At 45.4% G+C, this 26,646-nt stretch overlaps 1 protein-coding gene across 19 annotated transcripts in view; it reads right to left on the bottom strand.

Moving 5' to 3' along the window:
- RERE (arginine-glutamic acid dipeptide repeats) overlaps positions 1-26,646 on the bottom strand; it is a 344,648-nt gene that overhangs the window by 212,951 nt on the left and 105,051 nt on the right. For all 19 annotated transcript variants that reach the window (XM_081870748.1, XM_081870742.1, XM_081870743.1 and 16 more), the window contains one exon: positions 17,319-17,789. In XM_081870748.1, the coding sequence (XP_081726874.1) occupies positions 17,319-17,643 (325 nt within the window). In that variant the 5' untranslated portion in view covers positions 17,644-17,789. The remainder of the gene's footprint in view (positions 1-17,318; positions 17,790-26,646) is intronic.

The following is a 26,646-nucleotide window of genomic DNA, read 5'->3' as shown; positions in this document are numbered from 1 at the left end:
GACCCTCTTTTAATTTCTTCAGAGAAGCTCATTCCCTAAACACACCTGCCCTTGCAACAGGCACTTTCAAACCTTTGCCTGCCTGTTCCAACAAAAAAGGTGTTGCGGGGTGAGGAGAGAAGAGCACACCAAGGCTGGAGCTGGGTGCAATGGGAGAAAGGACACGAAAAGTAGCCCCACATCTCCCCCTCCCTCCCTGGTAATGCCTAGAAATGCAGCAAGACATGTGACTTGACACCTGCCTCTTCTGTTATCTGCCTCATTCCACTGTGTTCTACTCTCAAGGTACTGTTAGGAAACATCTCACAACATGCCTTCTTCTGCCCCCAAACCCCATGCTACTAGGCTCCAGCCTCACTAGTTCACAGCACGCTACCCTCAAGTCTCCAGGCTCCATCACAAGTCTCAGCCTCAAGAAACCTCTGCCTCTTAGGGCCCATGGACTTACGGGAGCTAAGGAATAGGAGCAGACTCAAGGGATACAGGAAGCAAGCATCTGAGAAAAGGGTGGTATGTCTCGCCATTCAAGGGAGATGTTCATGTCGCGTTCCAGCATCTCTTTTTCTAGAAAAATAGCACTGATATGTACTATCCGCCCTTTACCAGGAGGTCTCAGGGTGGGTCACAGCAATGTAAAATACAACATTAAAAACAGTTTTAAACCATTTGTACTCACAACTCGAGTAGGTTTACAGCAAAAACAGAGTGGCCAAGCAAGGGAGCCATGGAGTATTATGGCAAGGCGATAATAATACTAATTAGATTTCTTCCCCATCCTTTACTGCAAGGTCCCAGGGCAAGTCACAACAACTGAAAATACAGTATTACAAGCTAGGGGGCCCAGAGCAACTAGAGAGCCCAGAGGGGTGGATGAATTTCAAACACTGGCTTAAAGTAAACACAGCTACATCTCTGGCCGAGGGCCTCCCACTCCAAATCATTTTTCTAGCCCCAGAAACCCTGGGAGATGCTCAAGGCCTACTGAGATAGAACCCAAGAGCTTTTCCCTGTTATGTCTTGCAAACACCTCCCCTTCCTCATGTTTGGAGAGGACTCCAAATGCTGAATGACAGGGACTACGCCACTCAAACGTAGCAGGAGCACTGACAGATCATTTCCTTTTCAATGACAATTTTAAACAGCGCACCACTTTCCTTACAAAGCAGGCATTTGAGATAAGGCAAGGAAGGATGCGACAATGAAAAGGGATGCACATGAGGAAATCTGTATTATTTTCAGAAGGGGGGGGTGGAGAGAGAGAAGTCACCAGAGTGACAGGTAAGGAGGTATAAAATTTACCTCTTTTTCCTCCCCGCCACCACCCACATGGCTGACAACAAACAAATTGCTAGTCTGATCTTTTAGAGTCGTTTCCTGCCAAGCAGATTTTCAAGCAACACTGCTGGCTCCTTGTCAAGTAAACAACAACACACAGAGGCCTCTGCTCCTGCTCCTTAAAGGCTCCACCAATTTGCTGCCTTTCCTTGAAAGATACCAGACCAATTGCCTGCACGGTGCTCCTTATTTCACAAAAATGATTCTTTTTATAAACTGGCCTCATAGAGAATCCATTTTCTTTCTAAAGGGAAAGCTGCTACTGCTGCTGCTGTTTAATGGACTGTCAGTATAATTTAGATTTCATCAATTTAAACTCATTCAAGCCTGGCTCCTGATTGTACAGTAAATGGAACATATTTCTATTCAACAAAATTAATGACAGTTAATTGTAGTCTGGAGCTCCCCATTTTATGAAAGCAACAGTTCCCTGGTCCCAGCATCAAGCTACATGATTTCCCACTCCAATTATTTTCTCCTACTCTTTCCGCCATGCCTCTGATGCATGCTATTTTATAAGCCTCCCATTGCAAGACTAATGTACATTTTGATCTAGTATATTGTTTCCAGTTCTGACAGATATGCTCAATTTTCATGCAAACTGCTGACAGCTGAAAGGTAAAAGGGGAAGGAGAAGGAGGCAAGTTAAGAGCGTCTGGTCCTCAATTCTCACAGCAGTGCTAAAGGAAATTATTTTATTTTTTTCCGGCAAACAACCAGGAGAGAAGACTTAATGGTCCTGACATCCAACAGGAAACCACTGTGCCATCTTAAGTGTGCTCATCCCCTCAACAACAACACCCCCCTAACAGTAAACAATGGCATGACTATAGGCTAATACATTTAGTTTCCACAGTGAGCATAAATTGCCTCTGTACAATGAGACACAGAGTTTGATCTTTATTAAGATGGCAAAATTACCAATATTGTGAACCACCTTGTGATCTTCAGGGGAAGGGCAGTATACAAAGTAGCAATAGTAGTGATGGCAATAATAATAATAATAATAATAATAATAATAATAATAATACAGGTCTGGGTGACTAAGTGGGGTAGCGAGCATTTTTATGGGCTAGTAAGTTTGGAGGTTTATTTGCAAGGTCTGATTACCATGGCTATTGACATATATAAATCTAATAAATGTCCTCAGATTTGCTGTGAAGTCACAGTACCCACGGCTCCCTCGGCCGCAACCCCAGAGTCGGTCACGACTGGACCTAATGGTCAGGGGTCCCTTTACCTTCACCTTACCATGGTACCCAAAGCAAAATTGTGCCTAGAAGGCTAAGTTGAAACTTTCAGGTTTCACAGATAAGTCCAGAGGTTACTTACAGTGCCTGGCAAAGGTTTTGAACCCATAACAGAAGTTGGGCAAGCTTTTAGAGGTGGAGTAAGGCTTTTCCTGCTGATCTTCACTGGCAACATATATAGCCTTACAAATTAAAAAGAACCACCGGGGAGCTTTCCCCCACACTCCATTCCAATTTCCTGGGCCCCACCACATCAGCTTAAAGCTGTCCTGCCTTGGGCATACCTTGGTTCCAAAAGGAAGCAAAACAAGCCAACTGTCAGCCATCAAGAGCGCCGAGTAGTGCTTCCACAGCACTGATCTAATGGCTGTCTTCTTCCCCGCTTCCTGCCCAGTGTTAAGAGCTATAATAAGCTCGAAGGCCAGGTGGGACAAATGAGAAACTCACAAGCCCTTGCCTTGCCTGGAAGGCAACAAAGGTAGCTGCCTAATGCTGGGTCAGACCACCGGTCCATTTAGCTCAGAATTTTCTACACTGACTACCAGTGGCTTCCAGGGTTTCAGGCAGAAGATCCTCCCTGGAGATGCCAGGGATTGACCCTGGGACCTTCTGTATGCAACGCCACTGAGTTATGTATAGCCCTTCCTCTATTTACCCACTGTAGCCGTCCACATGAGTGAGCTACCATGCCCATGAATGCAGCCAGCTTCTGCTCACAAACCCATCAACCTGCCTCACTTTTTCCTCTTTTCCTTCAGCTTCTAGTGCATCCTTGTTCAGTCCATCCATCTACAAGTGCCCTGGATGCATTTTCAGTTTTATGCAGCCCCTGGCACGAAATAAATGATAACCCTCAGCGGCGATCATCAACAGCACAGAAGGCAGACAAACAGTAAAGGGATGTTTTTCTTTTAAAAGGACAAGCTAAAAGAGAAAGAAAAGGGATATAGACTCTCATAAACATCTGAATCATAACCCTTAGCAGACTCCATAATATCCAGAGTCAAATGGACTCCTTTGGGAGGGAGGGCAGGATACAAATTTAGTAAGTAAATATAAATAAACAAACGAAACCAAGCAAGAAGACAAAGAGACAACAAGTGATCAAAGGGCCCATCGTGCAGCACTCAGGCACTCATGACCAAATTAGCTAAGGGCCGACACCACCTCAGCAATTTGGAGGTCTCCAGTGGAGAAGAGCTCCACGCTGTTCTGTTGAGAAAACAGACCCATCTTCTCTGGGTCCATTCATTGCCAACACGCCCAATCTCTTGCTCTCCACTCTTGTCTAGCAATTTTCTATCCATCCACCCAGGGTTTTTATAATCAAGCCTTGCAACCTTTCAACAAGGTGTTTTGTGTTTAAAAGGCTTAAGTGCTACTTTCCTTTAAAAAAATAAGAGACTGCGAGATTTGAGAGGGGGTGGGGGGGAGCAGCGGCTATTGTTTGAGCCACAAATGGATTCCCACACTTTTCTATACAAGGAAAGCCTGTAATGGGGCTCACTGCAAAATTAGCACAGCTGCTTCAAACGCCAATCATACGGCAGAAGCTTTTAGTTATTTTCTCTTCAGCACAGTCCCTTTTGTCATCAGTTTTCGGGGGGGGGGGAAGGAAAGAAAAATCATAAGAGCCAAGACACCTGTCTAGACAAAGATGTGACACTTCAGAGAGCAGGAACACACATTTCACTCTCTCTTAAGGATGAAGTCACAGAGTGGACCGAGAGCCTAAACAAGAGATAAGCTGTATTCACTTGAAAGACTCCAAACCACCACCTATGGCAGCCTTTACCGGGCTGTATATGGAAAGAGACAGAACTGCTGGGCACAGTGATAAATGAAATAATTCAGTAACTAATGGCTCAAAATATCCTTCCACAGTGGAGCCTGCCTGTTGCATCTCTGTTGGAGTTGCCACTCTGCAACATAGAACACTTCCATATACTGTGCCAGACTATTGGTCCATCTACCTCGGTACTGTCTTCATGAGGGGAGGGGAAACTTTTCCAGACCGGGGGTGGCATATATCGAGGAAGGGATTTGCACACGGATAACACAATGTGGAGTTTTTCAGAGAAAGCAGAAAAAGGCACTTGAAAGGTTCTAGTGTTGGGAGTAGGGCAGCCAAAGGGCTACATTTCCCTCCTGGGGGATCACAGATTATTTCGATCATAGAGGCCAAGGACTGGAACAGGGCCTTTTGCCTACGTTCTGCCATTCAACTATGCTTCCCCCTACCCACTACACATGTTTAGTTGTTCAAAATGCAATGAAAGTGGAACACTATACAGATTCAGAGGATAATTGTGCTGAATCTTTGCTGGGGATGAGGGGAAGCACTGCCTCACAAAGCCTCATGGATGGGCCTGCCCTGGTTCAAATTCACACTCTGCCATGAAGCTCACTCTGTGATCTTCTGCCAGTCATACAATTCAAAATTAAAAGCCCATAAGAATTAATTAAACTCAATAAAAAGAGTTAAACGGCTTTCATTTGATCATTAATATTTTGTACTGTGCAGGCAGGCCCCAGTGTACACGGGGGTTACATTCTGAGGCACCATACATGTCGGTGAAATCATGTATATTTGAAACCCGCTGAAAATGCCTGCAAACACCCCATTCCGCCCCCGCCCCCACTCTGTCCTTTTAGTGATGTTTCAGTGACATCTTTATGACATTTCCGGGTCACTTCCAGGTTCAGCGCAATGCGCATCTACACGGTCACACACATATTGAGAATGTGTAAATGAGGGGGGGCTGCCTATATTTATATTTTTATTCTGTATATTGTTTCAAGATTTATTTATTTTTGTATTGTCTTTTGAGTTCTCTTTGGTATATTGCTTTGAGTTCTTTTGTATTGTATTTGACCTGCACTTTGTATATTATTTTGAGATCTTTAAACTATTTTCTATTCTTATATTGTATAGTGATCTGAGTGTCTGCATTGTACTTGATCTCCATTTTGTGTATGGTTTTGACACTTGACCTCGACTTCATCGTGCTTGAAATTTTGGTCTCTAGTATTTGATGACTTAAGTTTTGAGGTTCTTCTGAATATAAAGCAATTAACACATTTTCTAAACAAATTCTCTCTCAGCCTAACCTACCCCACAGGGTTGTTGTGGCAATAACATGGGGCAGGGGAGAACAAATGTACAACACCTTCAGCTTCTTGGAGGAAAGGTGGGATATAAACATAGTAAATAAAAATCACCCACTTCTTCATTGGAAATGAAAATTTCCCCATAAAACAAAAAAAAGGAAACTGGGGGGGCGGGGGGCGCTTAGCAAACCAACAACATGCCAAAAAAAGGGGGGGGATTCTGAATCAACATTTAAGATCAACATTATAAACTGTTTCCCCGTGCAAGTTTGCCTTCTCCCTCCTTCCCCAGGATTTTGTTTGCTTTATTTAATGAAATATATATGTGTGTGCAGATAGCTAGAAAGCTAAAAGAGCTGGTTTTAAGGATCAACCTCCATTTATCAGCCCTTAAGAGAGGCGCCATCTGTCATGCATTAACAGCTGCTCCATGTTTTAAGAGCCAGAACAACGCCTGCCACATAAGGGTTGGGGGGGGGGATGGAACACTGGCAGTGGGGGGGAGAGAGAAGTGGCAGAGATTTTCACCTTGTAATGTGCAGTTTTGGTTTTAGTAATAGGGCAGGTGTAAGGATTTCTGGTTAGCTCTCTTTATTTAAAAAGGGGGGAGGGGGAGGGGAGATAGCTTTCACGTGGATTCTTTAGAGTACTGATTCATCCTGAAGGACCGAGCATCCAACTTCCATGGGGGGGGCAGTACATAGCCCAGAAGCAAAGCAGACTGATTCATCCCTCTGGACACATCACATTGCACGCTCCCATATCGCAAGAAGAATTAGCACCTCAAGGTGGGGACAATTCTCTGCTATGTGGCTGCATCTTGCCACTAGACAGAAACACAGATTTGCTTTTAGTTGTGCTGTAAGCACCAGGGAGGGGGCACAGGACTGTAGCAGGGCACATTCCTTGCATGTGGAATGTCCCAGGTTCAAATCTTGAAATCTCTAGCTAGGGCTGGGAAAGACCCCTGGGGAACTTCTGCCTGTCAAGAGCACATACAGAACACAGGAAGCTGCGTTATACCAAGTCAGGCCATTAGTCCTTATAGCTCAGTATGGTTATACTGATTGGCAGCAGCTCTCCAGCATTTCAGATTGGGATTTCCAGCCATACCTGGAGATGCTGGGGATTCAACCGGGGACCTTCGGCCTGCAGAAGCCATGACCTTTCCCCAAGGGACTGAGCCAGATGGACCACTGGTCTGAATTGATTTAAAGCAGCTTCCTGTATTCCTAAGCCTACTTACAATGCAAACAAGATTCCTCCTGCTGACCCTCCAATGGCTCCAAAGGCAATGAATAGTTAACTTCATCATAACTGGCTTTTGCCGCTAGGAACAGGGCGTACCTCTGCAGCAGGGCAAATGCTCTGAATGAGAAGGGCGCCAGACATCTCAGTCCCTGGCATCTCCTTAGGTAGCAGGGCAAGAAAGATCTGATTACAGTCTTGGAGAGCCGCTGCCAGTCAGATCAGACTATCACTCGGACTCAGTATAAGGTAGCTTCCTTATGCAGCTCCTACCACATCCATAATAAACTGGGCACTAGCTAAGTGGGAGCCTCGCCACCATCAGTGGCTCAACTACTGGAATGTCATGGCATGTTGATAAGCTACCAAGAGGGAAGAGCGAGTCACAGAATGCTGATAATAATCACAGCCATTCTCAGACAAACAGAAAGGCGTAGTTAGAGGGACACAGGACTAAAAGGACAGGGGGGGGTCTCTGTGTGGTTGGCGGAAAACAAGAAAGGGCAGTGAGGCAAGGAACTGGGGCTGGAATTTATATATATATTGATTCAAGCTGAATAGCTAAATCTTTGGCGGCAGGTTCCTAGTTGCTTAAAAAAAATCTAGCGCTCTCTCTCTCTCTTCTTTTTAATTCTGGCACATTTGCCTCTCTCAGCTGGTGAAGCTGTCAGAACAAATAGAAGGCAATATCTGGAAGCAAGACAAACACATGGGTCAATGTCAAACACAAGCCAATCACTCTCAGGGCGAGAGCCAAATGCCTGCATTTCAATTTCACTCATGTTCTCCAACTCAAATACCGTTAGACTGCTTTAAAAAAAAACCCACCCATAACCAAACAGCTTTCCTCTGCTCTCTTTTTGGTTTTCAAAATGAGATTCTCTTTTTAATCCAAGAGCAGATTTCAGATTGAACAACAGTTTCAGCCATTTCCTTGGCGGGTACCAAGGAAAAGCATCGATGTATAATTATTATAAAGGGAACATTTAACAATTAATTGAGCCAGCAGAAGCTAAACCTCCGGGGCTTAGGAGTTCAAATGCTTGCTTGCTAAGCGAAAGGGCAGAGGATTGTAACTTAACCATAGGAGATTTCAGCCCAATTAGGCTCTGCGTAAATAAAATAAAATAACTCTGGGTCTGCTATGCCCGGGTGCAAATATGCCAGAGAAACAGACCAAATGCCTTCTGTTTCCCTTGCTGTGCTGGAAGGGTGAATCAACAGCACACAAAGGCAGGGATGTGTGTGAGTGAGGTGACAAAACTATAATCACCCTTGTGTAATTTTGCAGATAGAATCAGGAATGCATAGAAGCCACTGATGCCCAGCAGGGGAGGCAAGATGAGCCTGATGACTGGCCTGTGGGGGTTACTGTCAAGGTGTTTTTTGGCTCCTGAGTTCTGCGCAACTCCTGGATATTATCTCAATTTGAAGAATTCCACAAGGAGATGCTTCTTAGAATATTAAATAACATACACACTACTACCCCACCAACTGCTACTACTTTTGGTTAATCTTCATTTCTGCATGTGCATACTCAGACATCAGTCATACTGAAGAGAGTGGGCTAAACACGGTGAGAATTGGGATGCAAGGAGAAGGGGGACCTTAGATGTGTGGCAAAGCACCTGCCCTGCATGCAGAAGGCCTCAGGTTCAAATATGAGGAAGGGGAGGCAGAGAGAGGGGGGAAGCATATGCAATTCTTTCTGTTGCATGCACTTAAGTCTCAGTTACAGCAGGGCACAGAGACCAGGAGGCTGTGCCTATGGCTTTGCAGGGAAGGTGGGTTTTAAGAATGAGGTAATTAACACCATGGGATGCACTTCCTCAGATCCAGAGAAGATATTTCCCAGAACAGGAAGAGCTGAAAACTTCAGCAGCCCACTGCCCCACCACTTCTCTGCAGCACTCCCCAGGGCCTGCAGCTAACACTACCAGAACAGGAGCATGTGATCCTATTACTGCCTGAGATTCCCACCCGCCCCCCTCCTACACACTCCCCAGAAGCAGAAGCAGCTACATTCAGAAATCACCTCCTTCCCAGCATATAATAAGAAGGGCCGGGCGTCTTGTTTTGTGTTAACATGATTGTCTTGGGCCAGAGCACCCATCAGAAGCCTGAACAAAGGCCCAAATTACAGCCTTCCTGCTCTCCATTATGGGGCATCCACCCTCTCTCCCCAAGAAATAAGCACTCGAGGAGAGAGAGTGTGCCTTAACTGCTAAGTGCTCTCGCTCTTCCCCTTGGCAAGCAATCCTTCCATAAATGAGGATTGCACCCAGCCAGCTACAAAGCACTTAACAGCTGGCACCTACGCAAACAAAAGAAATCCTGATAACCTCAAACAGGAACTTTCCGCTTTCAGTAGCACAGAGAGAGAGAGAGAGAGAGAGAGAGAGAGAGAGAGAGAGAGAGAGCCTTTTCTTTACTACATTTCTCAAGTGTTGTACCACATTGCTTAAAATGGCGGGAGATTAAAAAATGGGACAGTCTTGCTCTCCTATTTGAGTCACCTAAGCAGGTAAGGAGGGAAGCAAGGTGGTCAAACTAGAATTACATAGTACTGAAAGCAAACTCGGCTCCTTATCTTCAACTCTCTTTGAAGCTTCACCAGAGATTACAAGAGTTATTGCTGCTCTTGCTTTTCGGTTTTTCCTTTTGTAAAATAAAAGAACACTAGCCCTACATGTTAACTAGCACACCAATGCCAAGCTGTTTGTGCTATGCCAATGTTCTGCCTTGTCAAACAGTCACTTTCACCATTTTGGTTCCAGGTAACAGTCACTGCCATTCTTTTCATATTAGTTTCCTTCCAACCTCATTCTTCTTCACAACACCCAAATGTGTATATATGCCTGTCAATTTGGAATTACACATCCATGCATATGATGAAGCTTGCGCCATAATAAATTTGTTAGTCTTTAAGGTGCTATAAAACCCTTTGTTGTTTCTGCTGCAGCAAACTAAAACACTACTACTCTTCTGGAAATCAACATTTTTGTTCACCATTAACATTAGTGGAATGATATCTAAATTCAAGCCTATATTGCTTGTGAAACAATACTGCAATAAAAAGTAGGACGCTACTCAAAATATAATTAAAAACAAAACTAATAGCATAGCACAATTCTATCAAGAGGAGGCTGGGTCCAGCAGTGGCCTTGAATTGACAGACTAGTTCATGGGTAGGCAACCAGAGGCCCGGGGGCCGATCCGGCCCAATCACCTTATAAATCTGGCCCGCAGATGGTCCAGGAATCAGCATGTTTTTACATGAGTAGAACGTGCCCTTTTATTTAAAATGCATCTCTGGGTTATTTGTGGAGCCTGCCCGTTGTTTTTACATGAGTAGAATGTGTGCTTTTATTTAAAATGTATCTTTGGGTTATTTGTGGGGCATAGCAATTCGTTCATTTCCCCCCCCCCAAAAAAAAACCAGTCTGCCCTCCCCCATAAGGTCTGAGGGACAGTGGACCAGCCCCCTGCTGAAAAAGTTTGCTGACCCCTGGCCTAGTTCCTGTAATGCATTGATTACACAGGTTTCCCTAGATCAAAATTACCCACACAAGTATCTGCATTTCCTTGTCAATCATCACCTTCCAGCGGTCCCCAGTGCAGTCAATCATGGGTCCACAAGAGATGTGGGATAATAATTAAAAAATCCCCACCCCCTAAGCAGTACACACCAATGCCATATCAAAATCTAAGGTGGGCTGGGAGGGAGGGAGGCTTCCAAAAAAAGTGGTTTGCAATGAGCTGTGATGGAATACAGAGGTAGTTTGTCTGTCTGTCTGTCTGTCTGTCTGTCTGTCTGTCTGTCTCTCTCTCTCTCTTTCTTTCTTTCTTTCTTTCTTTTTCTTTTCCTTCTTTTTTTTTTAAAAAAACCAAATCAACAAAACAAACCACAAACCCACATGAGCAGGTAAAAAGAAAAGATTGATGGGCGTAGTAGCCAGGATTTATTGGGGGACAAGCATTATGTCGGGGGAGCAGAACCCAGAACAGAGTCTTTTGTGACACAATTGGTCAGTTGGATATTTTTATTTATTTACTTGATGTGGGGGGGGGGGGAGCAGCTGCCCTCCCTGCATCCCCAAGGAGTGTCGTTGTTTTTGACCTCAGTCCCATGACAGAGTACTGTCCCTCCATACAACGATGAAGTTGAATTACCTGTCCTCCCAGGAGACAGCACACAGCTTCTCTGCCTGGGTTACTACTCTGAGTTTGTCTCCCTCCAATCACACCCAGAACAGTGAGATTCATGCAGAAACAGTGCGGGGTGGTGGGGCTCTGCCAACTGATAAGGTTCCCCCCCCCAACCACCTCTGGAAGAGAAATTTTGCAGATGCATGAGTGAAACAGGCCTCAAATTTCAACTTGGGGCACGTGACAGAGGGGACTATCCCTTCCGCTATCTGACATTTGAGAATCATCACCTTAGGACAACATACTAACCCAGGAAGGTACTATTTAAAAAAGAAATCCTTGCCAGAAAGGTGATCTTCCCACCTTCTGTTTAGCCAAAGCTAAATATAAAAATTCCCCTACTCACTGTTACCAGGGTTTGTTCCCATTGCCCTGTTTGCTGTTTATATAGTTGCTGATGCCATTGTTGGAATGGATCCTCACAAATCCTTTTAATCCATGTAGATCCTTTTAAATGGTTCTGGATAGCCAAAGCAAAAATGACAGTGTCCTCATATCCATCTGCTAAAGATGAGAGGCAAGCAGCCTACAAGAATGCAATAGCTCTCCCTGCCCCTCCTCCCTACCCCACCCCTCTGTTCAGCTAATCTCTCCTGCCCCTACCATTTTCACCTCAGGCCTTCTGATTGCCATCCAAAAACTGGCAGGGTCTTGCTTTTCTAAGCAGCAATATGCAATCCAGGGAAAATGCTTTTTAGCTGCTTTTGCCCAAGAGGGATATGTGTGGGAGAACAACGGAGGACCACAGAACAAGCATGCTAACGTTTCGGAGAGCGTCTGCAAATGCCACCAAGATCCCCATGACTGCCTATTGCAGGAATGCTATGGCTGGATTGCCAGCAATTCTACCCTCCATCAAGAATCCCAATCTTGTTGCATTAGACAGGTGCAGGTGCCAAGAGCCAGGGAGGGTGTTTTGCTTTTAATATATCAGCACTTAATTATCTGACTGCCAGCAGGGAGAGAAAGGAAGATGCAATGGCTTTCCCACACCTCTTCTGCCAGCCAGGTGACTGGAACCAATGTTGGCCTCCCCAAAAACAAAGAAAGCTCCATGTGACAAAAATATGTGGGTTCCCTAAGTTCTTCCCTAAATGTCACAGTGTGGTGATTTTTTGGGATTGGGTGGGGAGGCGATTTCACTACACAGTATAAAGGAAGAACAATTCAACAAGGGGCGGCTACCCTTCTTCAGTGGCAACTCTGTATTTTGCAGCTGTGAAAAGGAGCCTGGCCATTTGAGAAAGAATGGGTGGGACAGTAGTTAAGAGGCAGAACACATGCTTTGCCTGCAGGAAGTCAAATCCTTGGCATCTCTAGCTAAACAGGGTCAGAAGGAGATGGTAAAGACCACTTGCCACCTGAGTCCATGGAAAAGGGGCCGAGAGCCAGAAGAGACAATCCTGGCCTAGAGAGACAAAGAATTTGATGTAGCATAAGGCAGTTTTCTCTGCTCTCAAAGCCATCATCCTCATTTTTAAATAATAGAAACCACTCAATGCCACTTGAGGGCTGCAGAAAGTACCCACTTGCCTCCCTGCCAGAACCAATAAAAAATGTGCTGTTCATAGATACTGGACTAAAGAGACTTAGGGCCTGATCCAGCAGCCAGGCCCCTCTTTTTATGTTAACACTGGTGAAAATCTGCAAAATAAACGGGTCTAGTGGCGGTGATGGAGTTGAAGCAACAACTGTAACCCCAAATAATCTGACTAAAACCAAAGGGAAGGGCAGTCATTTTAGCAGCCTTGTACATTAGAACTCACAAAGCCCTCCACCAGTTTTTTCATGCTGAAAGAAGGGGCTGTAAGCAAATCGGGATGCATGTGGTGTGCAGTAAATCAATTTTGCTATTGTGACAAGTTGTTTTGACAAAAGCCAGGAAAAGGTTTGAAATGCAAAAAAAGTGGGGTGGGGAAGACAATAGAAGCCAACTGGGATAAAGGGAGGGGATAAGCATGATGGGCTGCCCCTTAAACACGAGCAGGATAAAGACAACTAGCAAGCAGGCGAGGCCACATCTGCACCATACATTTAAAGCACCACAATACCACTTTAAACAGTCATGGCTTCCCCCAAAGAATTCTGGGAGCTGTAGGGTTAAAGGGTATCAAGAGTTGTTAGGAGACCCCTAATCCCCTCCCAGACCTACACTTCCCAAAGGCACTTAACAATCAAGTCCTCTTCTCAGGGAACCCTGGGAATTGTAGCTGTCTGGAGGGAACAGCAGTCTCTTAACAACTCTCAGCTTATGAAAGCAAGTTCTGTGCGCTGCACAGAAGCGTACCCATTTTGGAAATGTGTGGTACAATAAAACACAATTCTAAATTGTCCAAAGCTGCAAGTCGGCACAGCCTGATGCTCACCACCAATCACCAACTTCCCATGTCCAGCCATGCTGCCTCTTGGCATCTGCCTCTTCACTGTCCAATACCAAAGCACTAGCTTCTCATATAACTTGGAAGCTACTTGGGACAAGTCCCCCCCGCCCCCGTTAGTTTGTAATGTTACATTCATATAGGTGTTGTTGTAATCCAAAGTTTACTTTGCATTATTTAACTACCTCTCTAGCCCTTCGAAAAAAGGGGGGAATCAAGGAAGCATCTTCTGCTGATGGGGTTCTAGGCTTTCAAACCTTTTCAGCAGATGTCAATCCAACACTAATGCAGCTCATATGTATCATTTTGACCTTCCCAAAGGCATAGGCTAGAACCACAAACCTTTCCAGGGCACGGAAATCTTTGTTTCTCTCCACAAATCAGCACTGAGCCCTAAAGCATGGGTAGGCAAACTAAGGCCTGGGGGCCAGATCCAGCCCAATCGCCTTCTAAATCTGGCCTGTGGACTGTCCGGGAATCAGCATGTTTTTACATGAGTAGAATGTGTGCTTTTATTTAAAATGCCTCTCTGGGTTATTTGTGGGGCATAGGAATTCGTTCATTTTTTTCCTTCAAAATATAGTCCGGCCCCCCACAAGGTCTGAGGGACAGTGGACTGGTCCCTTGCTGAAAGTTTGCTGACCCCTATCCTAAAGCAAAGCTTTTTACCATTGCATGAGTCAGAGTACCCCACTTCCACATGATAAATCAAAAGTGCCCTCGTTAAAGCCTTGTTTAGAGGTCAGCTCTTCTATCAGATTAGAGCAGGGGTAGTCAACCTTTTTATACCTACTGACCACTAATGCATCTTTCTTGATGGTAAAATTTCCCTACCACTCACCAGTGCTCAATGGAAGGGGGATTCAGCTTGTGCCGTAGAACCCCCCACCGCCCACCTGGAATCCTGAAACACCCATTAGTGGGCAGTAGGGACTAGATTGTCAACCCCTGGATTAGAGAGATAAGCACACCTGGGGCAGGCTTTGCCCAGGTTTCCCACTAGGCCATCCAAAGAACTCTGGTGCTGAATCTGATGAACCAAACATGGAAGTGACTACCAGAGCGGGGTGGACTCCTCCTCTTGAATCAGCATACAAGCCTTCCAGGAGTAGGAGGAGAAAAGGAGGGGATGGTGCAATGCACTATTAAACAGAGGCCACCTTCCATCCTGGATGGAATTACAAGTGACAGGTGTCTAATGGCCTGTGGCAACACTACACTCCCAATTACGGGGGTTTCTTTCCACCTGAGGCAGTGATCCAAGTGACCTGAACAGCGTAGTGTATTGTTAATGCTTTACAAAGAAGGAATATGGTGCAGAGGCAGTGTTTGTTTCCCTCAGACTTTTACAAATAATGATCCTGAGCATTTAAAGAGTGCTTCGGGGGTGTCGTGTTCACAGACACTGTAATTTGTGGTGCCCGATTCAAAGCACCATATACCTTGAAATCACCCAAAGTGGAGGGAAATCCAAGGCAGGTTTGGTTTCTCTTGTCGAATCCCTTCCCAGCCCTGCAGTTAACTGATCAGGGCTCCAGATATATTATACAGCAAGCAGAAGAGAGGGGTGGGAGACAGAGTTAAACCTCAGCACCTCCATGAAAGCAAATCTTCCCAGAGATGGGAAGACCTTTTTGGCAAACAAGGGTGCTAATTGTTCCTGGTTTTAGAAGGCAAGCTATGCCTGCAAGCAAATAATCTCAATTTCAAGTCAGGTTCTTCAACTGCAGTAACACACACACACCACACCACGGCATGGTCACCACCCACTGCTGTGAGCCTGAACAGCTGCTCTTAATGCGCTCCAAGGGCTCTTGATCCTCTGACCCCAAAAAAGTTCGGCTGCCCCAGCCCTGACCCCTGCCTCACACAAACAAATGACTGAATGGCTCTCAGCAATGGCTTGGGAGTATAAAAGAGTGGAGGCAAATTAACTGTAGGGAATGTATGGCCCTCCAGATGTTGCCAGGACTCTAACTCCCATCAGCCCCAGCCAACATGGTCTATGGTCAGGGATGGTGAGAGCTGCACTCCAACAACTTCTGGAGGTACACAGGCTCCTCCATCCCTGGCTTACTGAAAAAGCCAAGTTCTATCCACCCAAACACCTAAAAGAATATGCTGTTGAGGGTCTGGCAAACCTCTCTAGGGAGGGAACCCCAAAAAGCTGGTGCCATTACTGAGAAGGCCCTGTTTCTAAGGGATGCGCATGCTGAGCCATCAATGCACCACAAAGGACTAATTAGGGGGGGAGGAAAAGCTGTGTGTCAGAAAGGAACTAATATACATTTCACAAGTTAATATCTGCACTGTAGAGTTAACTGTAGCTGGCAGAAGAATTTACCCCAGTAGGGGAGCAGTCTTCCTGACCCCATTACATCTACCCTGGCCCCAAGGCTATCAAGCTTTACCCCTATCAACCCCACAGGACTAGGGCAATGCTGTTTCCAGGTAGAATTCAGTATGCACAACTTAAAAGCTACAAGATTTGCCTGTGACTCCACACAAGCCCAGAGCGTTAAGCATTCTATCAACACAACACATTAGAAAAATTGTTTCTGGTGATTTATTTCCATCGGTGTTTTCCCCCTCTTCTTTTGAAAAGCACATCAGTCTTTCCTTCCCACAGCGCTCTTCCAGCATGCCAATGATTTTTTTTTTACAGCAGAGCAGATGACAAATATAGTAGCGCTTGTAAGCTTGCTCTTTTGATAAGAGAATCAGGAATAAATACACACATCCTGGTGGAAACAAGAGCACTGCAAGTAGTCATGGAACTGGAGCATCCGCTACCCTGAGGAGCGGTGAACGCCCGCCTTAAAGGCAGCAGGTTTGGGGCAATATTAAAAAGACAGATAAATAATCAGCTTAATGGTTTGTTTGTTTGTTTGTTTGTTTGTTTGTTTGTTTGTAACATGCCCTTACCTTTAATTCTACAAAAATGCAATCATTTTCTTTGTATAAAAATATATATAAAAATAAATCATTGGGTGTTTGTGGAACTTGGACAAGTTTCTTCTCCTTGCCTGCAAAACCCTCCATAGACTTCCTCCCCCTCCCCTGCATCTCTCTGCCCTTATAGCCCAGCACACCTGCGACCTTCACCCACCCAACTCCATCACCCTTAGACATCTGAAGGTCTCCTGCTCTGTGTAACAAAGGCATAGGTAAACTCGGCCCTCCATATGTTTTAGGGCTACAACTCCCATGAGCCCTAGCTAATAGGACCAGTGGTCAGATATGATGGGAACTGTAGTCCCAAAACATCTGCAGGGCAGAGTTTGCCTATACCTGGTGTAACAGCTCCCTCTCATACTGGCCCATATGGCTGGAACAATCTCCAGAATGTCCCCATGGGATCACCTTTCTTGCTTACTTTAAATCCCTCCTCAAAAAGCCTTTTAGTGAAGCATCTGCCATAGCCCTCAGTCCCAATACCCTACTGTAAGCAAGCCAATGTTCATTTAATTTGAATCATTGCATATTATTTCCTGGTTTACCCCTCCTCTGTTCACCTTGCATTTATTTTTAAATAGCAAGTCCCAAGAGATAGAGATCAGTTGTCTCATTCTTCCTTAAAGCACCACATGTGTACAAGGTGCTACATACACAACAACAAAAGTCAGTTCCCGGTGCAACAGAGCATGCACTGGTCAAAATTATCCATTCAGCTATGGCAGCAATTTACATCCCTCCCTCCCGTCTGAACTTCAGCCAAGAAAACTAGGCTGGACAACACAAACACACCATGTGGTTCAGATTCCAAAGAGTAGGATCTCACTCTTACCTCCAGGTCTGTAGACCACATCATCCTCTGTGATGAAAGAGGTGATTTCTCCGTTGTCCGTTCTCTCATAGCGAGATTTCTTCTTGGGGGGTTTCTTCTTGTTCTTCTTTGTGGACTCCTCTGTGGTGGCGCTGTTGTTGTCATTGTCCTCGTCCTCACTGTGGTCGCTCTCTGCGTAATTCTTGGCTCCGCCTTCCAGGGTGCAGCTCCGACGGGGCCGCGAGTTCTCGCTCTCCCGTGCCTTCTCCCGCTTGTCCCGCTCTCGGTCTCTGTCCCGGTCCCGGTCCTTGTCTTTCTCTTTGTCCTTCTCTTTGTCCGCTGTCATGATTCGCCAGGTGCCTTCTTCTGTCCTCTCACGGCTGGGCCTCCGTGAAAGGTAGACAGTGAGCCTGGGCTTCAGTCTTCTGAATTTCTCACTCAATTCCAGGAAAAATTCGACCACTCCAACAACCCCAGCGTTTTAAAAAGGCTCTTTGAAAAGGAGGGGGGAAAGAAAATGTTAGCCATCAGAACTCTTCAACAACTATCTCAACTTCTTTCTAGGGAAAGATTAGACATTTAGGGGAAGGAAATATCAGTGTTAAAGTTCTTTCAGGCCACACAGCAGGACATTCAAACAACAGCCCCTATTATGCTCGAATGCCGTGCTTTCTTCTCTACACACAAAGCATGGCTCCTCTCAGACTTCCCAGCGCTCTCACACACTTATGTACAGCCAGTTCCATCAAACATGACTAAAGTGTCCCAGAACATTCATGGCAACATTGGCAGATGAAGATGATAGACTTTTTGGAGCTGGCCAACCTGACCAGAAGAATCCATGAACAGAAAGAGGAGTACCAAGAAGAATGGAAGAAATTTAAGGATTATTTAGTTAAATATTCTAAGATAATATAAGTAGTACTATTTGCGAGTACCAAATTGGCTTAGGAGTTAAATGTTTTAAATTGCATAACACTATGGATAGAAGTGAATATCATAAGAAAGAAATATGTTAATTGATTAAGTTAATTTTATTGAAATTAGTATTGGAAAACTGCTACAATGAGTCATATGGAAACTCAGCTAAAGGGAAGTCATTTAACAATGGTAACAAAAGTGGGATTATAATAGTTAGGATAAGTGTTGTATTTTTTTTGTTTTTTATATTGTAATGTTTTTTCTTTTTTGTTGTTTATGTTTGTTATAAACATGAAAAGCAATAAAAAAATTGAGGGGGGGGGAAGAACATTCATGGCAACATTATGCCAATGAAAGAGCGGGGCTACACAGATAGCAGCATGCTTGATTGTTGTGGCGGAGGCTGCTACTGAGAGCAAAAGTGATGTAGAATGTGTTGTCTTGTCCCCACAGCTCCCAATCTCCTGCAATCATGAGGTCTTTCACCCACGCACATCCAGCCTGTCGTGACAACAGTTCCTTCACAAATATAAAAATGTCATTTTGAGAAAGAAGGATTTGTTTATTTATTGCACTTATTAATTCCCCCACAAAGAAAGTGACTCAAGGCAAGTTATAAAATATTATAAAAAGTAAACCCAGTATAAATCCAAAACACAAACCTAAAAACACATCCAGACGTATGCAAAAGGTAAGCCGAACACATCCCACCCACTGGAAATATCTGATGTGCTCCAAATTTAGGGTTGAAAGCTTGGGTAAGAAACAACACTTGTACCTGGCACCTAAAAATAGTGATGGTGCCAGATGTGCCTCCCTGGGTATAGCATTCGGCAAGTGGGGAAGCTACCAATGAAAAGCTCGTTCTCATGCCACCACCTTCTGCACCTCCCTTAGAGGAAACATATGGAGAAGGGCTTCAGATGACAAACACAGGGTCCTGGCTGATGCATTTAGGAAGTGGTGGCCCTTGAGCTACTGGGGTTCTGAGCCACATAAGGCTTTTTAGGTCAAAATCAGCACTTTGAATTGAGCACCATATATTAATGTACTCTGAGATTCGAGTGTGGTGGGTGATTGGACCAAACAAGCATTGCAGTGCACCCTAATGACAAAATTTACTTTAAAGAGAAAAAAGAGGGGTACATAATTAACAGAGAAAATATTTTGAGCTCAGGTGGAGCAAATTGCAGAATACATATTGACACAGCCGTGGAATCTACAGACAACAATGATATCCAGGCTCACACCTCTCCAATAAGCCACACTTTTCTTTCCTGCACACAAGACTGCCATCGTCTATGAATGATAGCTGAGTGAAGAGGAAGAAGACTTTGCAACTCAGCCTTCCCAGAGAGAAAAACAGCCTCTGTTCATAACCTGCTACATAAAATTGCCCGTCTTCAAGTCAAGGGAAGGGCTGTAATAAGGGAGCACTGCCACATATTGTTAAAGCCTCTTGTTCTCACGGTTTGAAGCTAAGCCTTTTACCTGACGACTGCTTCCCTGTCAATCTCCGGGCCGCCAATCTGGACTGACAGGTTGTGTATGACAGGGGGGGGGGGCTTTTCTGAGTAACAGCCAACAGAAAAGCTGAAGCTGGGCTAAAACTGCCAGCAGCTGCTGCCCTAGAAAGCCTTATGACTGAACAGAATTTTGCACCAGTTAAGGAATCCATCAGCACACTTCTTGAGCAAAGGCTGGAGAGTTACAGTCTCTTAACGTTATGTGCCAGTGCACATAGTAAAGATACACTGGCTTTTAAAATGAGAGTCTTCACAGACAATGGCTTTTTCCAGCAGCCATCTAGCCCTAATAAACTACTACCACTCCTGCTTAATGTGAGTGGCGTGCTAGATTCTAGCAGAAGACAGCATTTTACAAAATGTAACTTATGTGGTGGCTAAGGGACTATGTCCCCAACACCCCTTTCACATATCCCCTCCCTCACAAGCTAGGTGGTCGGACAGCTCTCCCAGGATCTGCAACAGGAGGGTGCTCATATTAGCCTGCTGTATTGAGCACTGCAAGCACCCTGAATGCTCTAAAGTAGTATATAAATGCAAAGTGTCCGTATTCCTGCCCAGCCCTGGAACTTGAAATCTCCTCAGCGGAGGGAGGGAGGACTGGACCCTCCAGCAGATATCTAAACCTCAGAAATTCTGAAGAACTGCTGGGTCCAAACAGCCTCGCACCAGGACTGAAGGTCACTATACCAGCTGCTTGGGGTTTTGGCTGGCACTCAGACTTCCCACTCCCCATCTCCTCCAGAGCCACAGGAATCCAATAAGATGGTGAGCTAAGCAGAAGCTTCAGGGCCCCCAAAGTGCCCAGCTAGCTGCATACAGTGTGGAAAGGGAAGTGAATGGAAGCACACAGCCCAGATCAGAGTCTGGTTGAAAACCAGGAAGGGATGGAGCCTCGATTTCCTCTACAAGATCCTAGTCTGAGCTCCTTCACTGCTGAAGCAAAAACTCCAGCCTTCCTGAATTGGAGGAAATAGGCAGCTTCATAGGCCATTTTTTAAAAAAAAATATTGCCCAGCATTGTGTACTCTGACTGGCAGCAGCCTTCCAAAGTATCAGAGACAGGGGGGCAGGCTTTTCCCTTCACCTGATCCTATTAATGAGAAGACTGAATGTGGGACTTTCTGTATATGATACATGCTCTACTGCTGAGCTATGATCTTTGCCCTAAAAATAAAGCAAGATTTCAATCTTCATGGTTCTCAATACAGAGCGGATTTACAGCTGAAGCTGCCTTAGACCACCAGTCCAGGAAGCTTCAACCTACGCCAAATGGCAGCAGCTCTCCAAGATGTCAGATGAGTCTTTCCCAGGCCTTAATGGAGACTGAAGCTGGGAAGCTTCTGCATGCAAAGTTTGAGCTCTGTTGCTGAGCGATGAGCCTCCCTCTAAAGTGTGTGTGCAGCTATACAGTCACGTGGGAAAAGGCTAGTGGGAACTGGCATGTTCCCGCCTGGGGAGCTGGCGGCAATTGGTGTCTGCTGGAGGAAAAAGGAAGAGCAGCTGACATCACAGAAATAGTTGCCTGCTTCCCTCATGTACCATCCATGTAGCAGACGTAGTTATGTAATCAACATACAGGACTGCGGGTGTTGTTGTGAAAAGCCTCATGCATACCGCCGCCCCCAGTTCCTTCGAGAAAAGGGCCACGTACAAAAAAAATAAGAGAAGAAAGTTGGGTGTGTGTCAAAAAGTACCAATAGCAAGTGAGCTTGTGTGGCGCAGGGAGTGGAAAGAGGATAAATTGGGGGGCAGGGAGGCAGCAAGTCTTGTTCCTGAAATACAGTGGTACCTCGGGTTAAGTACTGTAATTTGTTCTGGAAGTCCGTTCTTAACCCGAAACTGTTCTTAACCTGAAGCACCACTTTAGCTAATGGGGCCTCCCGCTGCCGCCGCGCCGCCAGAGCACGATTTCTGTTCTCATCCTGAAGCAAAGTTCTTAACCCGAGGTACTATTTCTGGGTTAGCGGAGTCTGTAACCTGAAGCATATGTAACCTGAAGCGTATGTAACCCGAGGTACCACTGTATTAAGACTATGAAGTTGGGGAGTGGAGATGGCACTGGCAGTAGCTTCGTATTTTTCCAGCCAAAAGTTTGCGTCCCACACCAGGAACAGGTGACAGCCAGATTAGGTGAAGTATCCCTCGACCTCGTGCCATTAGTGCAATGATTTACCCTTGAACAATGAAACTCCCCCCACATCTCCTCCCCAATTCTTCTCCAGAAAGGGGGGGGGGGATGCAGAACAGATTTAAAGGGTGTAAGGGGGAGGAAAGTTCCATTGTGTAAGAAAGTTCCATGGAAGGAAAGGCTTAGTGCTGCTTTGGGTACAAGCCTAGAGTTCTGACCCAGAATTTAACCCACATTTTACAGCCTGCCAGCTCAGAGGTGCCAGGGTTGTGCACAGATGTGCAAAACCACAAAGTTTTACCACTGTGAAGCTTTGCCCATTTTATAAATTCTCTCCACTATAGCCCCCCACTGTCTATCATGTGCTGACTAAGCACAGCTTATCAGATGAGATTGGCTAGGTCCATGGGCCACAGTAAGATTTCCCACCTTGGAGAATATTACTTATCATGTTTGTACACTTCCCATAAAACTATATCCACACCTAATGCTTAAATGCTTGAACCTTTTTAAAAATGCAGAATTTTTCAAAAGGCTAGGTCATAGAATCGTACGGTTGTCAGGGAGCCAAGGGTCATCTAGTCCAACCCCCCTGCAATTCTAAAGTTCGTTTAGAATGCTTACACACCTATCAAGAAATGAGGGAAGGAATGTTCCAGCTCTGTGCACCTGAAATCTTTCCTCTTAGACCCTAACATTTTAAAAGAGAGAAAGACACCAAGCAATTCTTACGTCTCCCCACTGATGTCTTCTCTAGACCATGACAACATCCAAAGAGACAAACTGACTTCGCTGTTGTAACCTGAGGGATGAGGCTTCAGTTTCTCTTTTTCCTGAATGAGGGAAACATTCCAGGAAGACAGAGGTTCTCAGCTCTTTTCCCGCTCCTCAAGCAGCTGCAATCATTTCCTTTGACAATTTACAAGGGGGCCTCTCATGCATATAGCAATAAAGATATTATGTGATCTGGAAAACCTTTGGTACCAATCACATTTGGTTCCAAATTTCAGGGACATAGTGATGAAAAATTTGTACACACATTACTTATCTACCAGCTGCGGCTTAGTGACTGCCTAGTTTGCATAATTTACCAGAGTGATATACCAATATATTCAAATGTGAATGTAACACTTCAATTCACACAGCATTTTTCAGGGCGGCTCTCCATACTTAACTTGCGCCTGTGCTGGTTGAGAGGCTGGAGACCATAGCAAGAACACTCTCTAGGCATTAAGGCTCTCGTTCAAATAACCTCTCAAGATTGATTAAACCCATCTGTCCATGGTTATTCTTATCCACAAGCTCAAATTCCCAAGGGCAAGTATAGGCAAAAAAAGAAGCAGTGAAGATTTGGATGCAAATATTTTGCTTTCAACTTATGCACATTCTCATTCTGCTACGTTTTTACGGGTGTGGTGTGAGTAAAACATCACGGTTTCCCCAGCACTTTACCATAGACCCTAGATTGGTTGTACCTGTGCAATGAGTACCAAGTCAAACAGCTAGATCAGGCATAGGCAACCTTCGGCCCTCCAGATGTTTTGGCCTACAACTCCCATGATCCCTAGCTAGCAGGACCAGTAGTCAGGGATGATGGGAATTATAGTCCAAAACATCTGGAGGGCCGAAGGTTGCCTATGCCTGAGCTAGATGGTTAGGTGCTCTAGTGGTAAGTAAAGGAAAGAGTACCCAAGAGAAGGAGAGATGGAAACTAAAATGTCATGCACTAAAATGACATTGCTCCTTTGCCATATACAGTTTGCATTTCCCCCCATAGAGATGGCGGGGGGGGGGGGGAGGGAGGGAGGGAGGGAGGGGGGGGGGGAGAGAGAGAGAGAGAGAGAGAGAGAGAGAGAGAGAGAGAGAGAGAGCAAAAGCCACCGAGCTCCTTGTTGATGAAGCAAGAGTGCTTCTCTGCCAAAAAGTAATACAAGCATCAAGTCTGTCGACAACTTAGAGGGAGAAGAATGATAGGGTATAAATTTTACGTTGTAAAAAGGGGGAATTGGTCTTTAGCTGCTGATACAGACCTCCACACAAACACACACAGAGTGATCATTTTAGCTTTCTAAGGAGACGCAGATCTCTCTCTTCTCATGGGAGGAATATGAATACTGATTCCTGTTATTCTGAGGCCCAGGGACAAATCTATTCTCCAAAGGAGCAATAACTGGCCTCTCCATTACAAGCTCAGAGGCAAGAAGGGCCAGCAATCATGGCAGGAGGAGGGGAGGGTGTTACAATGGAACTTGTTGGCAGCCCTTGCAAGGAGATGACTCTGGCTTAGCACCTGCCATACTATCTTCAAAGTGTCATCCCCACAAAACTGTGTGCTGACCAAAGGACAGAAGACAATGGCCAGAACACCAAAAATGACTGGGAAAGCGGCAAGCTGCTTTGCACTAGAGGAAAGGAACTAGGAACACAGGGCACGGTCAATGTTAAGAATGCAGGGACCAGCATCACGAGAGACAGAGAGGAAGCACACAAGGATCTTGTGATTGAGACAAGTTACAGAAGCACTAGAGCAGTGGCTACAAGGCACCAGTTCATGGAGCTCTCGAGGGAGCAGCTCCTTTCTGCTGGTTTAATCCTCATCAAAGAACTCTAACAAGGCATGCAAACAGCAGTGACTAATTGGGGATGTGACTAGATTGGATGCCTTTCTGAATCCACTTCTTCCCACTCCTTAGGTAAATATCTAACAGACAGCCCCTTTCCCTCACCCCGCAGCAAGAGTGCCTGTATTTGAGGATATGCCCCTCCAAGGATGTGCTGCTTGTGAGCCACTGTGTTCATTTCCTCCACCCCGCCTCTTCTCCCTCCTCTAACCCATCCCCACTGAGCAGATGGCACTGCTCAACAGTATAATCAGGATTAGTCCCAACCTTTATTAATTAAACCAGCAAAACGCCTGGAAAGAACACCAGGGCACGGCAGGAGCTCCTGCTCCCGGTGACCCCCATGTCTGGAGCAAGAAGCTGGTTTGGCACCCTCTCCATTGTGTCCTTTGGTGCATCTCATTCTGACCCAAGCATGGTACTCATGATGCATGATTCCTGAAGTTGAGCAGGTCAGTGCCTGGACAGGAAACCGCCTGGGAACCCCTTGTACACCACCCCTAGTCTTCATCATGTCAGAAAGGTAGAACAGAAATAAAATATTTTTCTCCATGGAATTCAGTAAGAACTGAGCTAGCCCTCATCTGAATAACAATACCCTGAGTCCTCTCTCTTAGTCCTGCTAGAGCAAGGAGGGAGGGGGGACCTTTCAGCCTGGTAGGCCAGATCTGTATCTTCCCCCATCCCAGTGGGCCAATTCTGGCAGGTGTGCAGGACAACCTACCTATCAATCATCTGATGGGGCAAAGATACTGCCCAAACAAAACTGAATTCCCCATGCAAGATCAACCCTGCATTCTGCAGCCATGTCTCTGTGGAAAAGATGATTGTAGCTTCAGAAAAATGGCGTCATGGGCCAAATGAGGAGGCCTGGTGGGCAACATTTGGTCCATGAGCCAAATATTTCCTACTCCTCTGCTAGAATCTGATTTAGGCTCTTGCACCCTTGCTCTCCAACCATGCATTGTCAGAGACGGGGTGACCAAGCTCCCTTAACCCCAAAGCTGCACCAAAGCAACAAGAAAGCCTTCCTTTCCAAGGGTGGTATCAAGGAAGCATCAAACACACCTAGCCGCCTCTGTACCTGCAACGGAGACCTAGCAACTCTGCAAGGGATGGAGACAACCTTGTCTCTTATCTCTCCACAGCACAGAAGACAGCTCAAATTATCAGATGTGCCCAACATGCAACTTTTTGTCAAGAGCAGGAGGCAACATTTAGAACTCACTGAACCTAAGTGGAATAGACAGCTCATGGCTAAGTGCAACCAACATGTAATTAGCCTCTGTCAAACTGCTGTGTGTGTGTGTGTGTGTGTGTGTGTGTGTGTGTTTGTTCCATTTCCTGAAGCACCTTGTCACCTACAACTAAGCTAAGGCAAGACAACGTCCAAAACCAGCTACAACAACAGGATGCTTCCACTGCAATAGTGACTTAGTGACAGACCCCCATTTTTCCATATCAAATTGTGAAAGGGCCACCTACAGCTCTAGGCAATTTTTCCAAGCAGGTTGCATTAGGATGTCAAACAAAGGACCAAGGAGTCTTATTCTCCAGAACGTTAAGAACCTCACCCAGGAAACTCTGGCTGGAGCCCTGCAGCAGACAGCCAAAGCTTTTATTATTGTTGTTATTTAAAAGATATTTGTAAAACCCATGTCTATAGGCCTAAACAACTCCTGAGATCCAAACTGCAAGCAGACAACAACTACTGATTGTAAGTCACCTCCCGCAAAGGAGCAAGTTTGGCTGGTTTGTCTTGCCTGTATTTTTCCTCTCTTTAATCATCTATTCCCATAACAACTCTTTTAAGATTACACTGCTTACAATAGAGATAAGGTTCTGTGCTTACTTTTAGGGTCTCTAAGCAGGATGGGGATAAGCATTGGCAAGAGAGGAAGAAAAGTGCATGCGGGCCACTTTCAATCTCAAAAGTCACCCTCAAAACACACACAATGCTTCACTATTGAGTCATTAAAAAAAACACACACACAACGGAAATGCCGCTCCCTTCTAAACAGTCAGGTTTACCGCCCCTGCCACCACCCCACACATGCCCTAACTCTTTGATATGTTCAGTGATGGTTTATGTAATTCATGAGCTGCCATCCATGCCTTCCATGAGCAGGCGTGGAGGGATATGGGAAAGC

This window comes from Podarcis erhardii (assembly GCF_964252035.2).
Source record: "Podarcis erhardii genome assembly, chromosome: 7".
In the NCBI taxonomy this organism is placed as follows: domain Eukaryota; kingdom Metazoa; phylum Chordata; class Lepidosauria; order Squamata; family Lacertidae; genus Podarcis; species Podarcis erhardii.
The sequence above is the reverse complement of the archived record's forward strand: the minus strand, read 5'-3'. Positions and strand labels throughout refer to the sequence as shown.